General features: G+C 37.8%; 1 protein-coding gene across 2 annotated transcripts in view; it reads left to right on the top strand.

Moving 5' to 3' along the window:
• Window positions 1–20729, top strand: part of STK3 (serine/threonine kinase 3) — a gene marked incomplete at its 5' end in the record, with an annotated part of 131221 nt that overhangs the window by 55952 nt on the left and 54540 nt on the right. For both annotated transcript variants that reach the window (XR_002434975.1, XM_021386143.1), the window contains 3 exon segments: window positions 3198–3335; window positions 6254–6379; window positions 17453–17645. Coding sequence is in view for 1 of the 2 variants with exons in the window: in XM_021386143.1 (XP_021241818.1) it covers window positions 3198–3335; window positions 6254–6379; window positions 17453–17645 (457 nt within the window).

Raw genomic sequence — 20729 nt, 5'->3', positions numbered from 1 at the left:
ATACACAGGAAAGTGTGGAAGGTGATTTTGAAGGTGGGAGAGAGAAGAATTAACACTGTCTCTTAGTAGGTCAGAGCCTTGTCTGTGGAACAGTTTCCCTGAATGTTTCCTGTGGTTGGCACTGCCAACTTGGCCCATGCAGTTTGGTGGATGGTAGCTTGGTGGATGGTAGCATACATTAAGTGCTTGCTGATACGGTGTTTTTGGTGTGTTTTCTTTTTTTAAACAACAACAACAACAAAAACCCAAAAAGAAATACCAAAAACCAACAACATTAATAGGCGTGGGAAACGTAGGATAAGATGAAAGAAGAATGTAAGTAAAATCCTATCTTGGCACCTATGAAAGACAGTAATTGAAATATCTTAGTTTTATTTTAAAATGACTGAGTTCTGTTGGGATAGAAAAGATGTATTTGGTAATAAATGGAAGAAAAAATGATGTATAAATTCCTGTTAGATAAGAATTTTGGTTTTATTCCTGCTGATCTGGAGCGAACTTTATAATTCTCCAGTGGTTGCTTTGCAAGTTTCTTGGAAGGAAACAGAAGAAGCTGGAAGTTAAATCATAGACTTCCTTTGAAGGTGAAAGGGAGCTTAACATTTTGCACAGAAACGTACAAGCCAAAATTAGGAAGTAAAGGGGCAAAATGGATTTGAATATAACATCCACCATTTCAGGCTAAGTAAGAAAAGGGAGTGATGAGAGATCACAGAATCACAGAATTGTAGGAGTTGGAAGGGATTTCTGGAGCTCATCCAGTCCAACTCCCCTGCTGCAGCACTTTCTCTACAGGAAGTTGCACAGGAAAGTGTCCAGGTGGGTTTTGGATATCCCCAGAGAGGGAGACTCCACAGCCTCTCTGGACAGCCTGTTCCAGATGGGAAGAAAGGTTCAGACTATGAAGTGTGTGACATAATTAACAAGTTGGACTACACATTTGGAAGAAGGAATTAGCTTCTGAATGTTTCCTTGTATTAAAAAAAGGCAATGTAATCCATATTTTTTTTTCAGATAATCACAGCTCATGTAATGTATCAAGATTTTAAAAAGCCAGTAGTGTATGCATTAACTAGATGTATGTGTTTCTGAAATCATTACTTTCAACCCATGTACAAAGCGTAAATGTGTTTTTAGGATCTTGACTCTAGCTCTTGAATATCTCCTTTTGTAACTTTTATTGCCTGCTGTAAAAGAATGATTCATGGTTTCTGTCTTTCTTCTTGTTGTCCTTTGTAAATTATAAAGATCTTATTATTTAAGTTCTTCACTGCTGTGTGATTGATCAAAATAGTTTGCAGAAGGAAATAATTTTTCCAGAACTTTGGAGCTCAATACAATTCCGGAGCTAAGCTGTGCTTATATGCTGAAACATAGGTCAATGCCATTGTCAAATAGGAGGTATATGTTTTGACACCACATAAACAGAAGTCACTGGTTTTCTGTTATAGCTGTGTGCTTTCAATAGCTACTGCAGAGCTAGCTGTTAAGAGTAGCTAAAGATAAGATTAAAATCATCAGTTCAGAGTTCAAAAAGGTCATTACTTTCAAGGACAGGAGCAGCTGAATTTGTTAGCCACTCCTTTACCAGAGACACTTCACCTGTACTGACAATTTTATATCACAAGTGAGTAATTAAGGCCAATTACAAGGTAATAGAGCTCTACTTTTCCAATCTGAGGTCATACGTTAGTTTGGCAAGGCTGTCCACTGAAAGTACAAAGCTGCTGTAGCATACATCTTAGTTTATTAAAAAAAAAAAAAATGCCTGGATCTGATCCTGTAATTTTTGTATTAGGTAGTGTTAGATAGTAAAATAAGTTCTGTAAATATTTGATTTGAAGTATTTGATACTGAAATAGTTTTTCACTAAAAAAGCAGTAAATAGTTCTTACATTGTTCTGCATGGTTTTTGCTTTTCTTCAGCGTATGAGAAAAATTTTAGAATGAGGATTTTGTACAAGTTAAACAGGCTTTGAAGGGCAATCGAGCTTCTCAAGAAGTGATGAGTAAAGTCTGGAATTCTTTTCTTCCTTTTTCTCTGTGTTTTTCAAACACTGTCTGAAGCTTCTGGTACTGCTACTATGTTAACGGTGCGCATGTTTCATATTTTTCCCCCTTTTCTGAGCACATAATTCGGTCTATGCCTGTAAAGAGAAACAAATAAAGGACTGCAAGCTTAAAGAATGTTCATTCCTTTTCACTTCAGAGGTTGTGATTAAACTGCCCCTAGTTTTAGGGGAAAAAAATATATAGTTTCTGTCACTAGACCTGGTTTTGAATAGTTTGTTGCTGCCATGTGTAAATCTTCAGAAGTGAAGCTGTGTGCATTTGGTATTACATGTGGAAATTCAAAATTACCAATTGTTTTACAGTGGTCTCTCAGAATTGCACTGCTTATCTTCTCTTTTTTTTCTTTCTTTGTTTTTTACCCTCTAACAGTATAAATCTGTAATTGGAAAGTCTGGTGAAAAGCTCATAAGAAATAGCACAATTTATATAGCCTCAAGTCTGACTTTTTTTTTTCCAAGTGTAGCATGAATCTTTTTCATAGTTGAAAAAACTGTTTAGTTCTCAACAATCTGGAATTTTCTTACATATAGATAAAATGCTTCCTTTTTAATTTTACATGAATTCTCTTTGCTTGTAGGGAAGTTACTTGATTGGTTTTGTCATCTTTTAGGTCTTAGCTCTTTTAGCATTTGTCTTAAAAAGATACTAAGAAAAGTAAGTTTCAAAACTACAGCTGAATAATGCATGCAGCAGCAAGTAATAGACCTGCCAACTCTCCTGAGCAGCCCTCCTATAGAACTGAATGCAGCGAAGAGATGAGAAGGTGAACTTGGCTTTTCATAGCAACTTTTCTGGGTCTGTTTGAAGAAGCAGTACTGTTACTAAGAATTTCTGAAAGACATAATCTCTTGAGACTGATGAACAGTAATAGATAATATAGGGAGTGATGTGCTCAATGGGATACAGTTTAAACAGAGAAAATCTAATGAGAAGTGGCTACATTAGTAACAGATGGATTTACTTCCTGAATCTCAGTCTGAGTGGAAATCCTACCCTGCTTAAAATTTGTCTTCCAGATTCTTAACTTGATAAGAAAGGTGGATAAAGCAATTTATTTCCTTGAATTCAGTGCTGTGATGATGTGTTTTGTTTAAACTTTCTATTGTTGCTTGCTTTTTATCTAGGCTATTTTTATGATTCCTACAAATCCCCCTCCAACCTTTCGGAAGCCAGAGCTCTGGTCTGATGAATTCACAGATTTTGTGAAGAAGTGCTTAGTGAAAAATCCTGAACAAAGAGCCACAGCAACACAGCTGCTACAGGTCAGTGTTAAAGTTTCGGAGGAAATGCAAGTTTTATGGCTTTGTATCCCAGACTCAAACCAGAATGGTTGTGAAAATTTCTGAGACCACGTCTCTTGCCTTATTTCTTTTCCATTTTGTGGTCTTTTCTCTATCAGCTTCTGTATCTCTAGCCCTGTTTTGTTTCTTCTTTGCTACTTCTAAACAATTATATCTATATGAAGTTTAGAGCTGGTTCTTCATATTAAAAATGGGTTCTTGTTTGGTGATTAGAGGCCATCAGTAGATCATGGGGTTTAGGCCAGTGTTATGTAAAGGCACTGAGGCCAGGTTACCCCTCGGTAGGGACCACCCATGGAGTATACTCAGTCTGCCCTTTTGGTCATGCCAAATTAAACAAGACGGGTTGTTCTGTGTCCTAGAAGGATCTGATATAGGTGGGCAGTTTAAGGAGGCTGTTCTTGGGCTGTTACCCCAACTGAGCACTTCTGAATTCCAACCACAGTAGGCAATGTGGACTGATTCACTCACTGAACTAGCCTACGTGTTGCTTGGAAATTTAACTTAGTAGCATTTAACGTTTTGTTACTGAGATACAAATAAAGCAGAGAAATTTCAAAGAACTACAAAAGTCAAACAGGAGGGACTGATCAAGAAAGGTGTAGTATTTTGAAACCAAGAAAATTTTACAAGGACTATGCATTTTGGAGCTCAGTAGAAAGGGAAAACATGAAGAAAGTTTGCTCCTTTAATTTTGTTATCCACTTCCTTCAGTGCTGTCATAGTTAACCTTCAGATAACCAAGGGAAATCATGTCTGTCTGTATGCTGTAGAAGAAAGGCAGTTGTAAGGAAAAAAAAATCTAGAATATCTGTAGTAGGTTCCTTGCTGATTGAAATGGAATCTAAAATTTCCCATAAACAAGCTTTCTTTGCTGATGAGAAGCAAAAAATTAATTCAGCTTTTAGATAATTTGGTATTCTTGTGTGCTTTTCACTGCTACTGGTAAATATTGTTCTTAATTTTCATTTCGTCAGTCTGCATAAGAATCTGATCTTCTGAAACTTCTGCTCTAAGACAATTGTGATACATTTATTCTGTCTTTAGGTAGGAGCATCCTCATTTTAAATTTATTTTATGAATGTTATAAATCATAAAATTCATATTCAATGGTATGAAGTATTTTATTTCTCATGGAAAGCAAAGTAGAAGGGAAGTAAAAGTTGGATTTTAGTTTGATGACTGTATCAGTACTTGAGACCTTCAAGATGAGAAATTCAGGCTAACTAATGACTGGATCTGGTTAAAAGAGACTTGTATTAATGCATACGAGTAACAAAAATCCTTCAGTGTTACATGTTCCGTATGCTTACTGCCCAGACGACCAACTACTGCATCCATTAGTTGTACATGTTGCCTTTTTCCCAGCTGGAAAATGAGGTGCTCCAGCATGCACAGTGAAGCAGGAGGTGCTGTGGGTGTCCTGGAGGGATACAAATGGAAGTGAGAATACCACTAGTGAGGAACAGCTATGGAGGGAAAAGGGTGATTGGACTCGTACATCAAGGGAGAGGATAGGTAATAGGCACTCTAGGATTTATCAATTTTTTTCTTCATGGAACAATTTTGTAATCAGTAATAATACATTTTTGAAGTGCTGAGAGCTACGTTTTGCCTCAATTGTACTTTCATATGATGATGCAAGACCTGAGTTTTTATAACAGTGGGGCGTTACAGAGAGTAAAAGGAATGTAAATGGTATCATCCACAGGTTGTCTTAAAGGAGGAACTAATGCTTTAAATGGCTTTGAATTAAAATTACTCTTCCTGGTAAAAGTAATGTGTTTTTTTTTTTTTTTTTTTTTTTGCTTGTTCCACATTTCACCATCCTAGATGAAGAAATGTTTTATGACATATTCAAGTACAGGTCTGTTGAAGTAAGCAACAGCCATAGTTGCTCTACTTACGGCCACTAATTTATGCTGTCAGCTTGTTAAGATTAATTAAATACTGTAACTGAATATCTGAAAAAGTTTGTTTTTCTATGTCAGACAATCACCACTCTATTTATTTACTACTTAATGCACGTTTCCTTGGGACAGTTATGTCCCAAACTGTAAAGCAGTTGTTGTGTAGTTACATTTCCCAAGTCTTGCTGTTTTTTGTTTTGTTTTGTTTGTTTGTTTGTTTTAAATAAAAATCATAGACTTGTAGAATATTCTAAGCTGGAAAGAACCCCTGAAGAATCATTGAGTCCAACTCCTGGCTCCATGCAGGACCACCCAAAATTCAAACCCAATGTCTGAGAGCGCTGTCCAAACGCTCCCTGAACTCTGGCACTGAGGGCCGTGCCCACTGCCCTGGGTAGCCTGTTCCATGCCCACCACCCTCTGGTGCAGAACCTGTCCCTAACCCCCACCCGCCCCTCCCCTGACACAGCTCCATGCTGTTCCCTCGGGCCCTGTCGCAGCTCCATGCCGTTCCCTCGGGCCCTGTCGCTGTCACAGAGAGCAGAGCTCAGCGCTGCCCCTCCACTCCCTGTGAGGAGCTGCAGCTGCCATGAGGCCTCCCCTCAGCTCCTCTGCTCTGGGCTGCACACATGCAGGGACCTCAGCTGCTCCTCATATATCTTGCACTCTAAACCCTTCCCCATTTTCATAGCCCTCATTTGGATGCTGTCTAATACTTTTATGTCCTTATATTGTAGTGCCCAAAACTGTACCCAGTGCTTGAGGTGAGACCATGCAGCACAGAGTGGGTAAATAGAAGTGAAATGTTAGTTACAAAGAAGTTGAAAGTTACCACATTTTAGATTTGAATTACCGTGTGCTGTGAAGTACCATTTATCGCTGAAGTCATTGATGTTGAATGTTACTTGCAATTATATCTGAACCGTATCTATTGTAATGATGTCATAGAATTTCTTTTTTTTTTTCTAGCATACATTTATTAAGAATGCCAAGCCAGTTTCAATTCTAAGGGACCTTATCACTGAAGCTATGGAGATAAAGGCAAAGCGACATGAGGAACAGCAGAGGGAACTAGAAGAGGAGGAGGAAAATTCGGTCTGTGTTTTTTTTTTTTCCCCTATCCATACTTTATAGATAAGTTACTGTTCTTTTTCAGAAGCTTCGTGTTTTTCATCTTCAAATACTTTTCTGTTTCTACCACTTCTTTAGCCTGAGAGGTCCAAGCGTTTGTCTCTTTTTTATAATGAGCAATGCATCTGTGAGTAATGCTGAATGAGCCAGCTTTCAGTACCATTTCACACAGTGGCCTAGTAAGTTTTAGGAGGTGGGAAAAGAAACTGTGTCAACTTCAGCTGTTCTGACTAACATTAAAAAAAATAAACAAATACTGTTGGGGTCTCATTTTCACACATGCGCTTCTAGAAAAGTGCTAAAATTTTCACAAGTTCGGACTGCTTAGCTCTTTTAGTACAGTCTAATACACAAAGTAGTTACATGTGAGGCACAATAAGTAGTGTTTACAGTATTATTTGAATCAAGTTGTGCATATGAAGTAGAAATGATGACAACATTTAATTCCTCAGCTTATGATACTAACACATGTTTGAGGTGGGAAACAGATCATATGAGAAATTGTCCTTATAATTATTTGGCAATGGTAGAAATAAGTCAATGTTCCTAGCATTATTACTCTAAGTGATTTATGAGGGTGGTTCTGAAAGTAATGCCTCCTATTTTATGTTGGCCAATGATGTTAGCTATTGTGTTTGCTGTGGCTTCAGGTTTTACCCAGGGACGTGGAAGTTGTCTCAGAGCACTGTGTGAAAGGTGAGGCAAGGCAGAGTTGGACTCAAGGCTCAGAGGTGGAAGGACCAGTTCAGGACAAATTGGGTATGGGCTGTCTGTTAGGCAGGTAAACACAAACACTGATGAAGTTGACATGGTCCCTCACACCTGAGTTTTGACATCTCACAGCTTAGAGATTTATTTACAAGGGCTATTCCAAAACTAATGCCCACAAGTAACATAATTTATTATGTTGGCCCACAACATCATTGGTGGTTGTTAGTGGTATGGTAGTAGAGTTTGAACCTGCCCACCAGTATTCCATTACATTTTGTTGCTGTGTGACAGATGGCAGCAGATGGGCAATCTGACAAAATGGCATCTGATGTGGAGGTGTGTGTGCACCAAAGGTGTGTAACTGAATTCCTCCATGTGGAAAAAAAATGGCACCCACTGATGTTCATTGATGCTTGCTGAATGTTTATGGAGACCAAACAGTGGATGTGTGCACAGTGAAGCTGTGGGTGGTGCGTTTCAGCAGTGGTGACATCAACATGAAAGACACTGCATGTCAAATTTCATTATTCCTAGGGTTTAGTTATTGTGGAGAGGTTCTGTGCATTTTTCACCATTATCTAAGGCAGATGTATCAAAGCTACCGTACCTACCAGAAGCTATTTACTGTTGCAGAAATAGTGTGTAATTAACAAAAGGATGTTCGGGCAATTTATAGTAAGATTTATATTGAATAGTTTATTTTTATTTTGAAAAGTTTACCTTTACCAAAAGATAAAGTAAAAAATGACATTTAATCCTATATATATTTTTTAAAGATTTTGGTTTATATTCTTTTATGCTGTTGAAATATGTATGTTTTTAATTTCCTGTTTTCATATGCTTTTATAATTCTCAAAAATAATCTTGATAAGGATTGTGAAGTTACGATTGGGATGTAATTTTATTTTTGTTAAAATTATTTATATATTTGATAATAAGTGTGATCTTTGCTATCACTAAACATATGCCTCTATAGCTTTGCAAGCCAGAAGTGGAAAAAAAGTTGAAAGGCTTCCCTTCATTAGACAAAGTGGAGTTATAAGTGACTGAAATGAAGAATTCTGTCAGTGAACTGATGAAAAGGGATTTATTTATTGACAAGTTTGTCAGAAGTCTACGTTATGTAGTGACCTGTAAATAGTACAGGGGAGATATAGTATAGGAGAGACGTAGACCTGTTACAGCATGTCCAGAGGAGGGCCACAAAAATATCCAAGGGATGGAATGTTTCTCCTACGAGGACAGGCTGAAATTGCTGGGACTATTCAGCCTGGAGAAGAGAAGGCTGCGAAGTGAGCTGTTAGCAGCCTTTCATTATCTAAAGGGGAGTGCCAGGAAAGAAGGGGGCAGACTCTTTAGCAGGGTCTCAGGTTGGACATTAGGAAAAACTTCTCCCAAAGAGTGATCAGGGGTCACTGTCCTTGGAGGTGTTCAAGAAATGGTTAGATGTTGTACTCAGGGATATGGGTTAATGGGAAACCCTGGTGGTAGGTGGATGGTTGAACTGGATGATCTTAGAGCTCTTTTCCAACCTTGGTGATTCTATGATTCTATGATTTTATGTTGTGATAGAACACGAGGAAATGGTTTCAGGCTTAAAGAGAGTAGATTTAGGTTGGATGTAAGGAAAAAGTCTTTTACAGGGAGAGTGGTGAGGCACTGGAACAGATTGCCCAGAGATGTGGTTGATGCTCCATCCCTGGAGACTTCCGAGGCAAGGCTGGATCAGGCCCTGGGCAACCTGATCTAGCTGTGGATGTCCCTGTTCATTGCAGGGGGGTTGGACTAGATGACCTCTAATGGTCCCTTCCAACTCTAAGGATTCTGTGACTTTATGAATAGCGTTCATATTGTCACAACATGACTCATCTTGTTAAAAGATGATTTTAATAATCATTCAATTGTGACACTGGCTTCTTGTATCTTTCCACTGCCTTTCAGTGCAGTATAACACTGTAAGAGATTCCGGATTGGTTTGAGAGATGACACCAACATCTTCTTCAGTTGCTTTTGTTGAAATTTCAGGTCAGCTAAAAGCATAAAAACAGCAGAGCAGGACAAACTGTTACAATTTATGTAATTGGAAAAGTTTTCTCTACTATGTGTCCTGACTTCATGCTATTCATGTGCAATGCACTGATGCTGGAGGACTCTGAAGCAACACATAGAAGTGACTGAGGCCAAAATTAAGTGAAATTCTGCAGAGTGCAGATTTCAGTTTGTAAATCTTCTTAGGCAGAGATTGGTGAATGGACCCAGAGGTTGTTATGGCAAACCACAATAAACAAAAGGATAAAATGAAAGCATTAGCACTTTTGTATTTAAAGAAAAAAAAAAAAGGCAAAACAAAAGCCTAAAATCTTCAATTTGAAATTATGCTTAATTTCAAAAGATGCTTAAAGATCATATATTTCAGTTAATTTGAAATTTGTTTGCAGAACTGCAGAAGAAATAAGACATTTTTTCCTACTATTCCTTTCTAACTGTACATTTTTTTTCCTTGAATTGAAAAGAGATAACGTGTCAATTTGGTATATTGTAGTGGGTAAAGTCAGCATCTAACGTTCAATATAAGTAACTGTTACGCATTCTTTCTTATGTGCTGGCTTCTACACAAAACTGAAAAGTACAGGTCTTCTTGTGTGCTGTTTGTAGAAAAAAGCAGCTCAAATGAGAGTAACGTTTCTGATTAACCAAGTAATGATGGCTACAGCTGCTGAGTGAGGTATAGCAGTTCCTGTGTATACTTTGTGTAGCAGCAGTGATAGGAAGTCAGAAATATATTTCTTCATCTTTTACTATTTACAAATGTTTCAGATTGTACATGGAATTGGAGTCACTGTTCAGTCAGAAGGTAACAGGCACACAGCACACAAATTCTGCAAAATGATACCTTAGAAGTGGATTGGTGTCAGTGATATTGCTGTGAAGCTCTAATCGTAGAAGTGCTAAGGCAGACTCGGGCCTGAGAAATGTGTATTTAGTAACACCTAGCAGCAAGAGCAAGTATTGGTGTTAATGGTAAGCAGACAGTCTATCAATGTTAAAGGTCTCTCATGGGCAGTGATTTGAGTTCATATACTGTTGAAGAAGAATGGTTTGAGTTAACCTGTCTGGGGCTTGAATTTATTGCTCTAAAACCCCAAGAATTTCCTATGTAAAGCTGGAGCGGTCATGCTAATTACTCACTGTTACGTGTGCTGGGAGCCGTCAGGAAGAAAGGTGTAAATGTTCCAAGTGTAATGTTCTTTTTGTTAGGAAGCAGGATTTGACCCTGACCGGCTATATTTAAATATGTATATTTAATTCCCTCGTAGAGTTATGTATGTATAGTAATGGACACTGGGGTTGTAAGTGATGTACGTAGTGAAAAGTGGAATGGAAAGTAGTGGGTGTTTTTGAAGAATTAAGTCAGGTGCAAAGATTTCACTATTAAGTATTTAGTTTTCAGGGTCAATTTTGAATCACTATCCTTCAGGTGAGGTAGAGTCACATCTCTGTAGCTGCTTCCTGTTTTTTGTTTTTACAGTGTTCTGTGAATATTTTGTAGTACAGGAAGTTGTCAATCATAATGTAAATAATTTCTGCTCTTCTGAACTTCATTATATGGCTGTAAATAAATGGCCATATTAAATACAGTCTTCATGTCTGTATCCTTCCAGAGAGATGTATAATATCATTACGAATAGTGCGCTCTGAATTGATTTTATGCCTATTAGAAGAGCTGCTTGTGTGATGAGAATGCTTTCTGACAAACTGACATGTTTTGATAGGTGCTGAGGTAATTGTACAGATTTTTTTAATTAAGCAAAAATTGGAAGTGGTTTATTCTACAGAAGGTTAATCCCAATATCAAAGTTTAAATGTTAGCTTAGGCATTGCTAAACATGACCAATCTCTTCTCTTGTGCAGTTTTTGAAGTGTGATGTGAATTTGAGTCTGAGGTTGGGCAGCTGTATTATGGGAATGCGAAGTGACTCGTTGCCTGGCAGCTCGCAGGAAACATGTCTAAATATTTATTTCTGTGGCTCTTTAAAGGAATGAGCTAATAAGCAACTCTTCCTTCATGTTTTCTTTTACATTTTAATGCCTCTATTCTGTGAGGAATGCTTAATTATTTTAGAGTACTGAATTGAGTAATTACTACTTCTGTAATCCACTTTTATTTTTCCTTAGACAACTGTCAGTTGACTACAGTCAGCAACTTGGACAACTGTCAGTTATCAGTTATTCCTGTCTTTAGGCTTATTCATTCAAAAGCTCTTTTGGTTAGTCATATATTCATTATGGGAAGTTGCCTTCTGTCTTTTGAGATCTTAAGAAACAATTGCTATAAATATTCCTTTATGTTTATAATATTTATATTGTTGTTTTGAGGGACCTGTTGAGTCGTTTGAGTTATTCTGTCTTTTAAATCTGGTGCACCAGTCTGTATTTTTAGGGGTTTTAATGATTACTTTCATGCATCTTTCACGTGTGTGTATGTTTGTATGTATCTATTTATCTATCTATAGGTATGCTATGTAGATCTGCAGGACAACGTTAAAACTTTCTGATCTCATAGCGTTTTTTCTCTTATGTCAAAGAACATTTGTCATACGTAGTAATTGATTTTGACTGCGGCCCGTTAAGTGTTGTGAAATTGAGTAAGAAATATGTAAAGATTGCTATGTTATGTGAAATATATCTACCTGAAGAGCATAAACAGTTTTTTAGGAGCATGTTGTTCAAGTCCACAGTGATTTAGAGCCAGAAGGTGTGAGCAACAAGTCATTGTTAGTAGGTGTATCAGTTAAACACACGTAGAAAATAGTCTTTAATGTTGTGTAATGACTTTAAGTTTAGTGTTCGTATGTAGGACTCTTGGAATTTGCTAGAATTTCAGTGCATGCTGAAAGTTAAGTCTTTAGGTGTTTTGCTGATGTCTTTAAACTTCATCATGTGCTCAGTACTGAGCATCTACTCAGGTTGTAGTTGGGCTTTGTAGGTGTTAGGACTTTTAAACATCCTAGTTCTTGACCAAAATGTATTATGTGTTTATGTAGCTACTACAGTGCTTTTATGAAAAGATAGCTGCGACCACAGGCACGTTTTTCACGGGTGATGATGAAGTGTTAATAGTAAATGAAATTATTTTACAGGATGCTAGATTTTGCCAGCATGTAAATCTTCCTTTAATGTATTGCAGACTAGTTGCTGTCTTTGGTGCCATCTAGTGTTTTTTTACTTCACACAAACCACAGTTAGAGATTTCAGGGGGAAGATGCCATATTTTCTTGTCTTGTTTGTTTTTCTTTACTAGTCTGCATCCCCTTTTTCCCTATGAATCTTAAAAAGACGAGTGAAAAATTCCATAAATATTTATCACCTCACCTTATTTGGTTACATCCTGATGTAGGTTCGCATACGATACACAAGCAAGCTCACCTTGACTGTGAAAACTTTTCTTGTGTGCTGATATCTTCTATGTAAGACGCATATTGTGAAGTCTTGTATGCTGTTACTAGTGAAGTCGTCTTGAATTTGGCTGTCCTAGCAATTGAGTCTCCGTGATTACATTGTCATGCTTTAAGGGTTTGCTTTGTTAATCTTCTAACTTACTTTGGTAGATGAGAAGAATTAGTCGCATAGGGTGGCAAGGTGTTGGCAATCTTCTACATATTCTCATGGAATCATAGAATCGTTTGAAAGGGACCATTAAAGGGCATCTAGTCCAACTCCCCTGCAATGAACAGGGACACCTACAGCTAGATCGGGTTGCTCAGAGCCTGACCTTGAATGTCTCCAGGGACAGGGCATCCATCGCCTCTCTGGGGAACCTGTTGAAGTACTTCACTACCCTTATAATAAAAAACTTTTTCCTTATATCCTGTCTAAATCTCCCCTCTTCAAGTTTGAAACTAGTTTTAACTTTGGGGTATAATGTTGTTCAGAGTTTCTGTGGCTGACTGAAATTTCTTTAGCATTTCAAGAGTTGTTAGCCATCTTGCTCACATGCATCAGAAACCTCTAGCAAATATAAATCTGATACTAGTTGTGCGCAAGAAAGGGCAGATAGTTTAAAGTCATAGCTAGCTGTTCTTACTACATGATTTTTGGATCTGCTTTCATAAACAGCACGAGAACATGACACTTCAGCTTTAATACTTTATATTCTTTGGTAATTAGAATGAATATTATATTTGTTTTTATTTAATCAGGGAGTTTACCTTTTTAATAACAAATCAGAAATTCTACATCAATATTTATGAACTGCAAAGTATGAATCATAATTTGTTCTAAGGAATCACTTTCATCTGTCATGTAAACATGCACTTACATAACTTTATAAAAGTATCCTGTTACTTTTTCAGGATAAGTATGATCTGCTGTAGTATTAGCTAAATCTCCTATTTGTGAGCAATACTGGAAGGATAATTCTCGAAGCAACCTGGTGTCACCTACAACACTGATTAGTTTGAGATGTACACAGGTTCTAAAAAGCTTATATTGCTCACTTTCAGTAGCTCATTTTTAATCTAGAGAAAACAAGATCCAAGTTGTTGTGTGCATCCCTTCTGGGGACAACAATTCTGTTGGTACTGAGGTTGGCTTTTGTCATCCTCAGTCTTCCAGGTACAGGATGACAACTGTTCTCTATGCTGAGAGATAATAGTAAGACAAAGACTTTTGTCACTTTAGACTGGAAAATGAAATGTTATTCCTTGAAAGAATCCAGATGCTTGATTTGGCTTACAAACTTCAAAAAAAAAAAGAAATCAGTATTTTTAACGAACCAGAAGATATGAAAATGGTCACTTATGAATCCATTTTATATTTGTTCCTATTGTTGGTCATCACTTTTCTTTCTCCCCACTTCTAAAAAAAAAGAATGTAAGCTTCAGGAAAATGTCTTTCATTTCTGCTTTCAACTTTAATATTCGAATGCTAATCTTAGTAATATTAATCAAGCAAACATGAAAATCAGATGTTACTGTGTTTTAATCTCAACTGTTTTTCTGTGTATTAGAGATGCTTCATTTTTGGTGTCTATTAAGATAAAAAGCAGTATGTCATGACTCAATTTTGCATTGTATAGCAGTACTGAAAGAAGCACTCATCAATAAACACTGTAAGCACCTTTCAAACACAATGAAAAAAAAAGAGAGAGAATATTAGATGAAAAGACTTTGTTTTCCAAGTACCCTTTTAGAAAGGGAAAAATAAAGAAAGCAGTGAGATAAGCATGAATGTTCAGGGGGAAAAAAGAAAAGAAGAAAATTAAAGTTGCCACTAGGAGGAGCACTACTAAAATATTCCTGTTTATTTTCAGGCACAGTCCTCTGGTGCTGTATCCGTAAACTGTCTGTGTCTTTGGGAGTATCATAATTTTTTAAGGGTAGGGTGCTACACAGAGTGTTTTAGAATGCAGCTTAGAAATGAAATATAAGAACTTCAATATTTTTACAAATAATCTGGAAAACTATGATTTTTTTGATTTGACTTGAAATTTTATTCAAATCAGCTCTGTATCCTGGTTTCAGTGTGTTGTTAGTTGATTCTGAATCAAAATGAGATCTGTTTCTGTTATGTGTTGGCTCAGAAACACAAAACTATTTGCAGGAGCCGGTCTGTTGCTACTCTTATTTGATATGGTTCTCCGTACCTGCTCTGACCACCCATTTGTGAAACGGGCATTCACAGAACGTAGCTGGTTCTTGCAATTCTTTTTGTACTACAAGCAAGTTGTTTGCCATGTCAGGGAATAACAGGAAAGAAAAAGCTATTTCAGTAAGAAATAAAAAAGGCCAGAACTGGAGGGTTGGGTGGCTAGAGTTCTTTCTTTTTGCACTCCGTAGTTAAAATATGAAATATGTGAAACAATACAGATTTGAGGAAAAGGGAAAATTAGTTTGTGGGTGAAATTTTAACATTATATGTAAAAACAAGCATCTTACTTGTAATTGGCACATAACAATGTTAAATGATACTTTTTCAGTATGAGCTGTGTAGTTGGAATATTTTCTTAATCAGAGATAGAGTTAGTTTATATCAGAATGCAAGTGAAGTTTTGTTGTAGCAGAGGAAATGCATACATAACACGACTCTTTGACTGATTTTATAAACTTCCCAGTCAAATTAAAGTAGCATTTATATGTAAAATTTAAAAATTTGGTATAGAGTGTCTTCACAGTGGTGGGTATTATCTCGTGTTAATGAGGGGAACATTAAAAATGTTTTTCCTTGGTTAATAAAATATACTGATGTAGAAAATCATGTATGCATTCATGAAGTGCTTTGCTATTGTGCATATAGTTGAAATCAAACCGCAAAACTGAGTGGGATTTCCCAACAGTATTTTCAAATATTGGTATAACATATAAAGTTAATAATTCATTAACTGGATTGTCATTATTTCTCTGTTTTATGTTCCTGGTACATTGATTCAGAATTTTAGAATGGGTTGGAAGGGACCCTTAAGATCAGCTAGTTCCAACCCCCGCTATGGGCAGGCACACCTCCCTCTAGACCAGGTTACTCAGTCTGGCCTTGAATGCTTCCAGAGAGGGAACATCCACAACCTTGCTGGGCAACCTGTTCCAGTGTCTCACCACCCTCACAGTAAAGAATTTCTTGTTATGTTCATAGCAATATCTAACTAGTTAATATCAGTATTTTTTTTAATGGAAAGATGAAGGTCAGATATTTGGGGCAAAATAATTGTCTTCAGAGCAACTTTAGTATTTTTGTAAATAAACACAAGAACACCAGTTATACAGTATTTTACTAGAGTACACAATTATTCCTCACTGAGTGAGCATGACTGATTCTATAAACTGAGTCTTGCAGAAAATAGGGGAGGACAATGTTTCACACTGCACATGCACCACAGGATGCCACATCGTCAGTCTTCATTTCAAACCTTCTCAAACCTCTGGAGTTATCATTACAATCATCTAGTTCCAACCCCCTGCTATGGGCAGGGACACCTCCCTCTAGACCAGACTGCTCTGAGCCCCACCCAGCCTGGCCTTGAATGCCTCCACTGTTCCAGTGTCTCACCACCTTCACAGTAAAGAATTTCTTCCTAATATCTAGTCTAAATCTATCTTTTTCCACTTTAAAACCATTTCTTCCTGTTGTGTTCCTACATGCTCTTATAAAAAATTATGGAATTGTAGAATGGCATGGGTTGAAAAGGACCTCAAAGATCATCTAGTTTCAACCACTCTGCTGCGTGCAGGGTCACCAACCACTAGACCAGGCTGCCCAGAGCTACATCCAGCCTGGCCTTGAATGCCTCCAGGGACGGAGCATCCGTAGTCTCCTTGGGCAACCTGTTCCAGTGCGTCACCACCCTCTGTGTGAAAAACTTCCTCCTAATATCTAACCTACATGTCCCCTGTCTCAGGTTTAAAACCATTCTCCCTTGTCCTGTCGCTATCCACCCTCATAAACAATCGTTCCCCCTCCTGTTTATACGCTCCCTTCAAGTACTGGAAGGCCACAATGAGGTCTCCCCGGAGCCTTCTCTTCTCCAAGCTAAACAAGCCCAGTTCCCTCAACCTTTCTTCACAGGAGAGGTGCTCCAGCCCTCTGATCATCTTCATGGCCCTCCTCTGGACCCACTCCAACACCTCCACGTCCTTCTTGTGTTGGGGGCTCCAGAACTGGACACAGTACTGCAGGTGGAGTCTCATGAGAGCAGAGTAGAGGGGCAGAATCACCTCTGACCTGCTGGTCATGCTTCTCTTGATGCAGCCCAGGATATGGTTGGCCTTCTGGGCTGCAAGCACGCATTGCTGGCTCATGTTGAGTCTTTTCATCAGCCAACACCCCAAAATCCTTCTTCTCAGGACTGGTCTCACGCCATTCTCCACCTAACCTGTACCTGTGCTTGGGATTGCCACTCTTCACGATGTTCTGTCATGAAGCAAGATGCGAAACATGTTATTTAGTTAAGGGGGTTCACCACCCTTGGTGATCATCTATTACAGACCAACCAAATGAAATCTGGTACTGATTTTCAATCCCAGAGAAGCATAAGGTGTCCTGAAGGTCAGTGAGCTATTCAAAGCTGGGTGCTGCTGCAAAGCGAGTGTGTGGGCCGCATTTCTGTTAAATCCATCTTGCTGTACAGCTGGAAGATAGGATGAAGTTTTTTCTTCTACCTTTGTAAGATGCCTTTTTTGTTTCATGGCTTTTTAATAGTTTTCAACCTGCTTGTCTAGCAATACAGCTAGGTCACGTGAAGACATAAAAACCAATGAATAAGCATCTGAATTATCGCCTCTTAACTTGTTTTCTGAAATGCTCTACTGTATTCTGACCAATGTTTCTTGATAGGATGAAGATGAGCTGGACTCACACACCATGGTGAAGACCAATTCGGAGAGTGCTAGTACCATGAGGGCCACAAGCACGATGAGTGAAGGTGCTCAGACAATGATTGAACACAACAGTACTATGCTAGAGTCAGACTTGGGGACCATGGTAATAAATAGCGACGATGACGAAGAAGAAGATGGGACCATGAAAAGTATGTTTTTGATTTATTTCCCTTTTCTGTTAATAATGCAATACATTTTCTCATCCTTTGTGAGGACATTCTATTGTCAGTGTCCTTTAAGGATCAAGTTCAGTGGTTAAAAGTCAGGGAGAGGGCTATTTATTTCTATCACTGCTCTCTGTTGTTGGGGAGGTGTGACTACAGTGGGAGATTCAAAGCACTACGTGTAGCTTTGGTGTTTTGCTGAGCCTCTCTGGAGGACTCCAAAATCAGCCTTCTGTGAATTCTCCCTTCTGCTACTTGTCTCTTGCTTTTTGTTTCCTGTCCTGTGTCCATTTGGACCAGCTCCAAGGAACTATACTCAAATGGTGCGATTGTGTGGGAAGATGCTGTTTCAGTGTCGGTGTTCCTGGAAACTCATTGCGACTCTCCAGCAGTCAGTACTGCAGATCTTGCTGCAAAATTATTTTGTGAAGTCATGACATTTGTTAAAATTTAATTTGGTAATGCTTGATTTCAGGGACTGGCCAAAACATATTGAAAGAAATTAAAATAAAAAGTCTAAACTCCACTGGTGTGGAAGATTTCATAACAAAGGGGAAGAAAAAGTGTTTTAAAATCTAAAGTTATCAATTAGACTGAGATGTGTATAATGTGTATTTGTTATACAGTAAACTTACATGTTTACTTTTGATCTGTTCACTACTTGGCTGAAGATTTCCTACTGAATGTAAGTTAATCCATTTATTTGAAAGGGCAGCATCAGTATGTGATGCTATAGCTTTAGTGCCTGATTCTGTGAGGCACAATGTAATGCTTAACTCCAGGCAATTATTTAAATAAATTTGTTGAATGATTTGTATCAAATAAGATTGCATTTCTGTGTGCAAAAGCCTGCTGTAATTTGCTTGGGAAATATTGTTTGGAAGTGTAAATCAGGTGTGTTTTCCTTGTGATTGAATGTACAGCAAACTGGGAGGAGAGGATGATCTGTTCGTTTCTGCTTTTTTCCCCTGTTTGTTATTTGCTGTTGTTGTTGACTTTTTTTTCTTTAGTGTTCTTAGCAATAAGGTAGTAAGCCTGTTGATTAGTGTTTAATTTAAGCAGGATGATTCACCTCATGCAAACAGTGCATGCTTTAATTTGTTCTCACGCCAATGCAGTATTTACCTATTAAACTGTGAGAGTAATGGAGGGTTAGGACAAGTGATCTTAAACTAATACATTTCAACAAGCTAAGGAATGGATTCCTGATAGTAAATACCTGAAAAGATATTATAACAAATGAAATAATTCCTATGATGGGAGTATTATGAAGCAGGGGACTTGTGCAGTTTCTATGCAGCCTTTCAAATCACTTAAGGTTTGGTAACTATCCATGTCATTTTTCTATGTGCTGAGGGGGAAATATCTGTTAGTATGCCAAACCAATTAAGAAAAAATGCCCTTACATTTGCACTGCAGTCTCTTGTCTTTTTTTTCTTATATTGCTGGAAATTTTTTTTTAAGTACTATTATTTTCAAATTGAATTGATTTTGGTAGCAGTTGCTATTAAGAAAGGGAATTGCCTTTCTATACCTTGGCGGTTTGTTAGTAGTTATTAAACTTGTTCTTCCATTTCTGGGACAGCAGGCTTTCTCCCCGTCCTCCCCTGTAGCTGACTCTCTTGGCACTGTAACAGTAAGGAAGGAAAATCAGCACTCTGGAAGAAGCATGATGGCAAGTGACGATTTCATCATCCATCTGATAGGGGCAGGTTTGGGTTCCTGCACTTGCACACTGAACTTGATTGTGTTTTGCATTAGATGTCCACTGCTCAAAAGTTAGAACTAATTCAAGAATAGGACATTGCATCTCTCAGCTGTAAATAAATATAAGTCATGTCTACTTTAGCTGCTTTTCCTCTGCTTCTGTGATTCGTATGTTATGGACTGAAGCAGGAGTAATAGCAGATGTCCTAAAGAAACGTCACCAGGAATGTGACAACATGCAGATCACCGCTCTCCTTGAGAAGCAGACACAGATCTGTGCTCCTTTGTACTTGAAAATAATACAAGATTTCTGAGTTTGGTTGCATTTTCCAGTGTACCCTTATTGCCAAAGTGGGCACAATGGACACTTACTAGATGTTTGCATAACTCAATTGTAATACAGCAGAACAGGTAGCTTGAAAGTGCTCTTCAATACTTCTGAATAACAAAAAATCCACGTGCAAGCGGTGTGGATAAATAAACTTAGTTAACTTGGGAAGAGGGATTTTATTTCCTTCCTGGAGACACAAAATACTTATGACAAATGTTTTTGTAATGCTCTTGTGCTTAGTTTCACATTTGTTTCCCTCTGTCTTTTGTTTCTCCGCTCGAGAACAAAATAAGAAACAATAATAATTTTTTTTATAAGTGCCCATGCTTAGAGGCCTCTGGGAGCTATGACAGAAAATAATTAAAAACACGCATGTATTTTTTTCACAAATGGTGAGTTGTGCCCAAATAAAACTGGGATTTGGAACAAAGAGGTCTGTTATCCTACCCTAACATACCACATACAGCCTAGCAATAAATAACATTTATGCTTTCCTACGTTGTGTGCCTATATGTTCTCTTAGCAGAGATGATGCAGTATGTACCTAACAGAAGGGAGCACAATGAAGAGATGCGAGAGAACAAAGTTAAGTTTAGGAGGTTTAACATGAGTTGAAGAAATTCTACCTGAAAGTAGAATTCATGAGAGTTGATTTTATTAATTCATTTTATTAGTGATTTCAATCCATCCTGTGTAAGAGACTGTGCCATAGAAGTCGGTCTTTGTAACAGGAGGTGACCACCTGGTTAACTGAAATACGTATTTCTTAGAATGGTCCCACAGTTGTTTTTCAACTTAAAAGAAAAAGCTATTTGTAAGTTTTTTTTGTAACAATCTATGCCCCAGGACCTCTAACAGCCTCGCCATGGGCAAGACTCATGTACAACCCCTCTGTAGACTTGAACAAGGCTCCACGTGACAACTTCTTGTACAGATATGTTTATTAGATGATGCAGGAGAGTGTATAGTTGGCGTTAAACTGACTGATTAATTCACACCATAAACTAGAGTCTTGGAAATTGTTCTTTTCA

The sequence above is a fragment of the Numida meleagris genome, chromosome 2 (genome assembly GCF_002078875.1).
Source record: "Numida meleagris isolate 19003 breed g44 Domestic line chromosome 2, NumMel1.0, whole genome shotgun sequence".
Classification (NCBI taxonomy): domain Eukaryota; kingdom Metazoa; phylum Chordata; class Aves; order Galliformes; family Numididae; genus Numida; species Numida meleagris.
The sequence above is the reverse complement of the archived record's forward strand: the minus strand, read 5'-3'. Positions and strand labels throughout refer to the sequence as shown.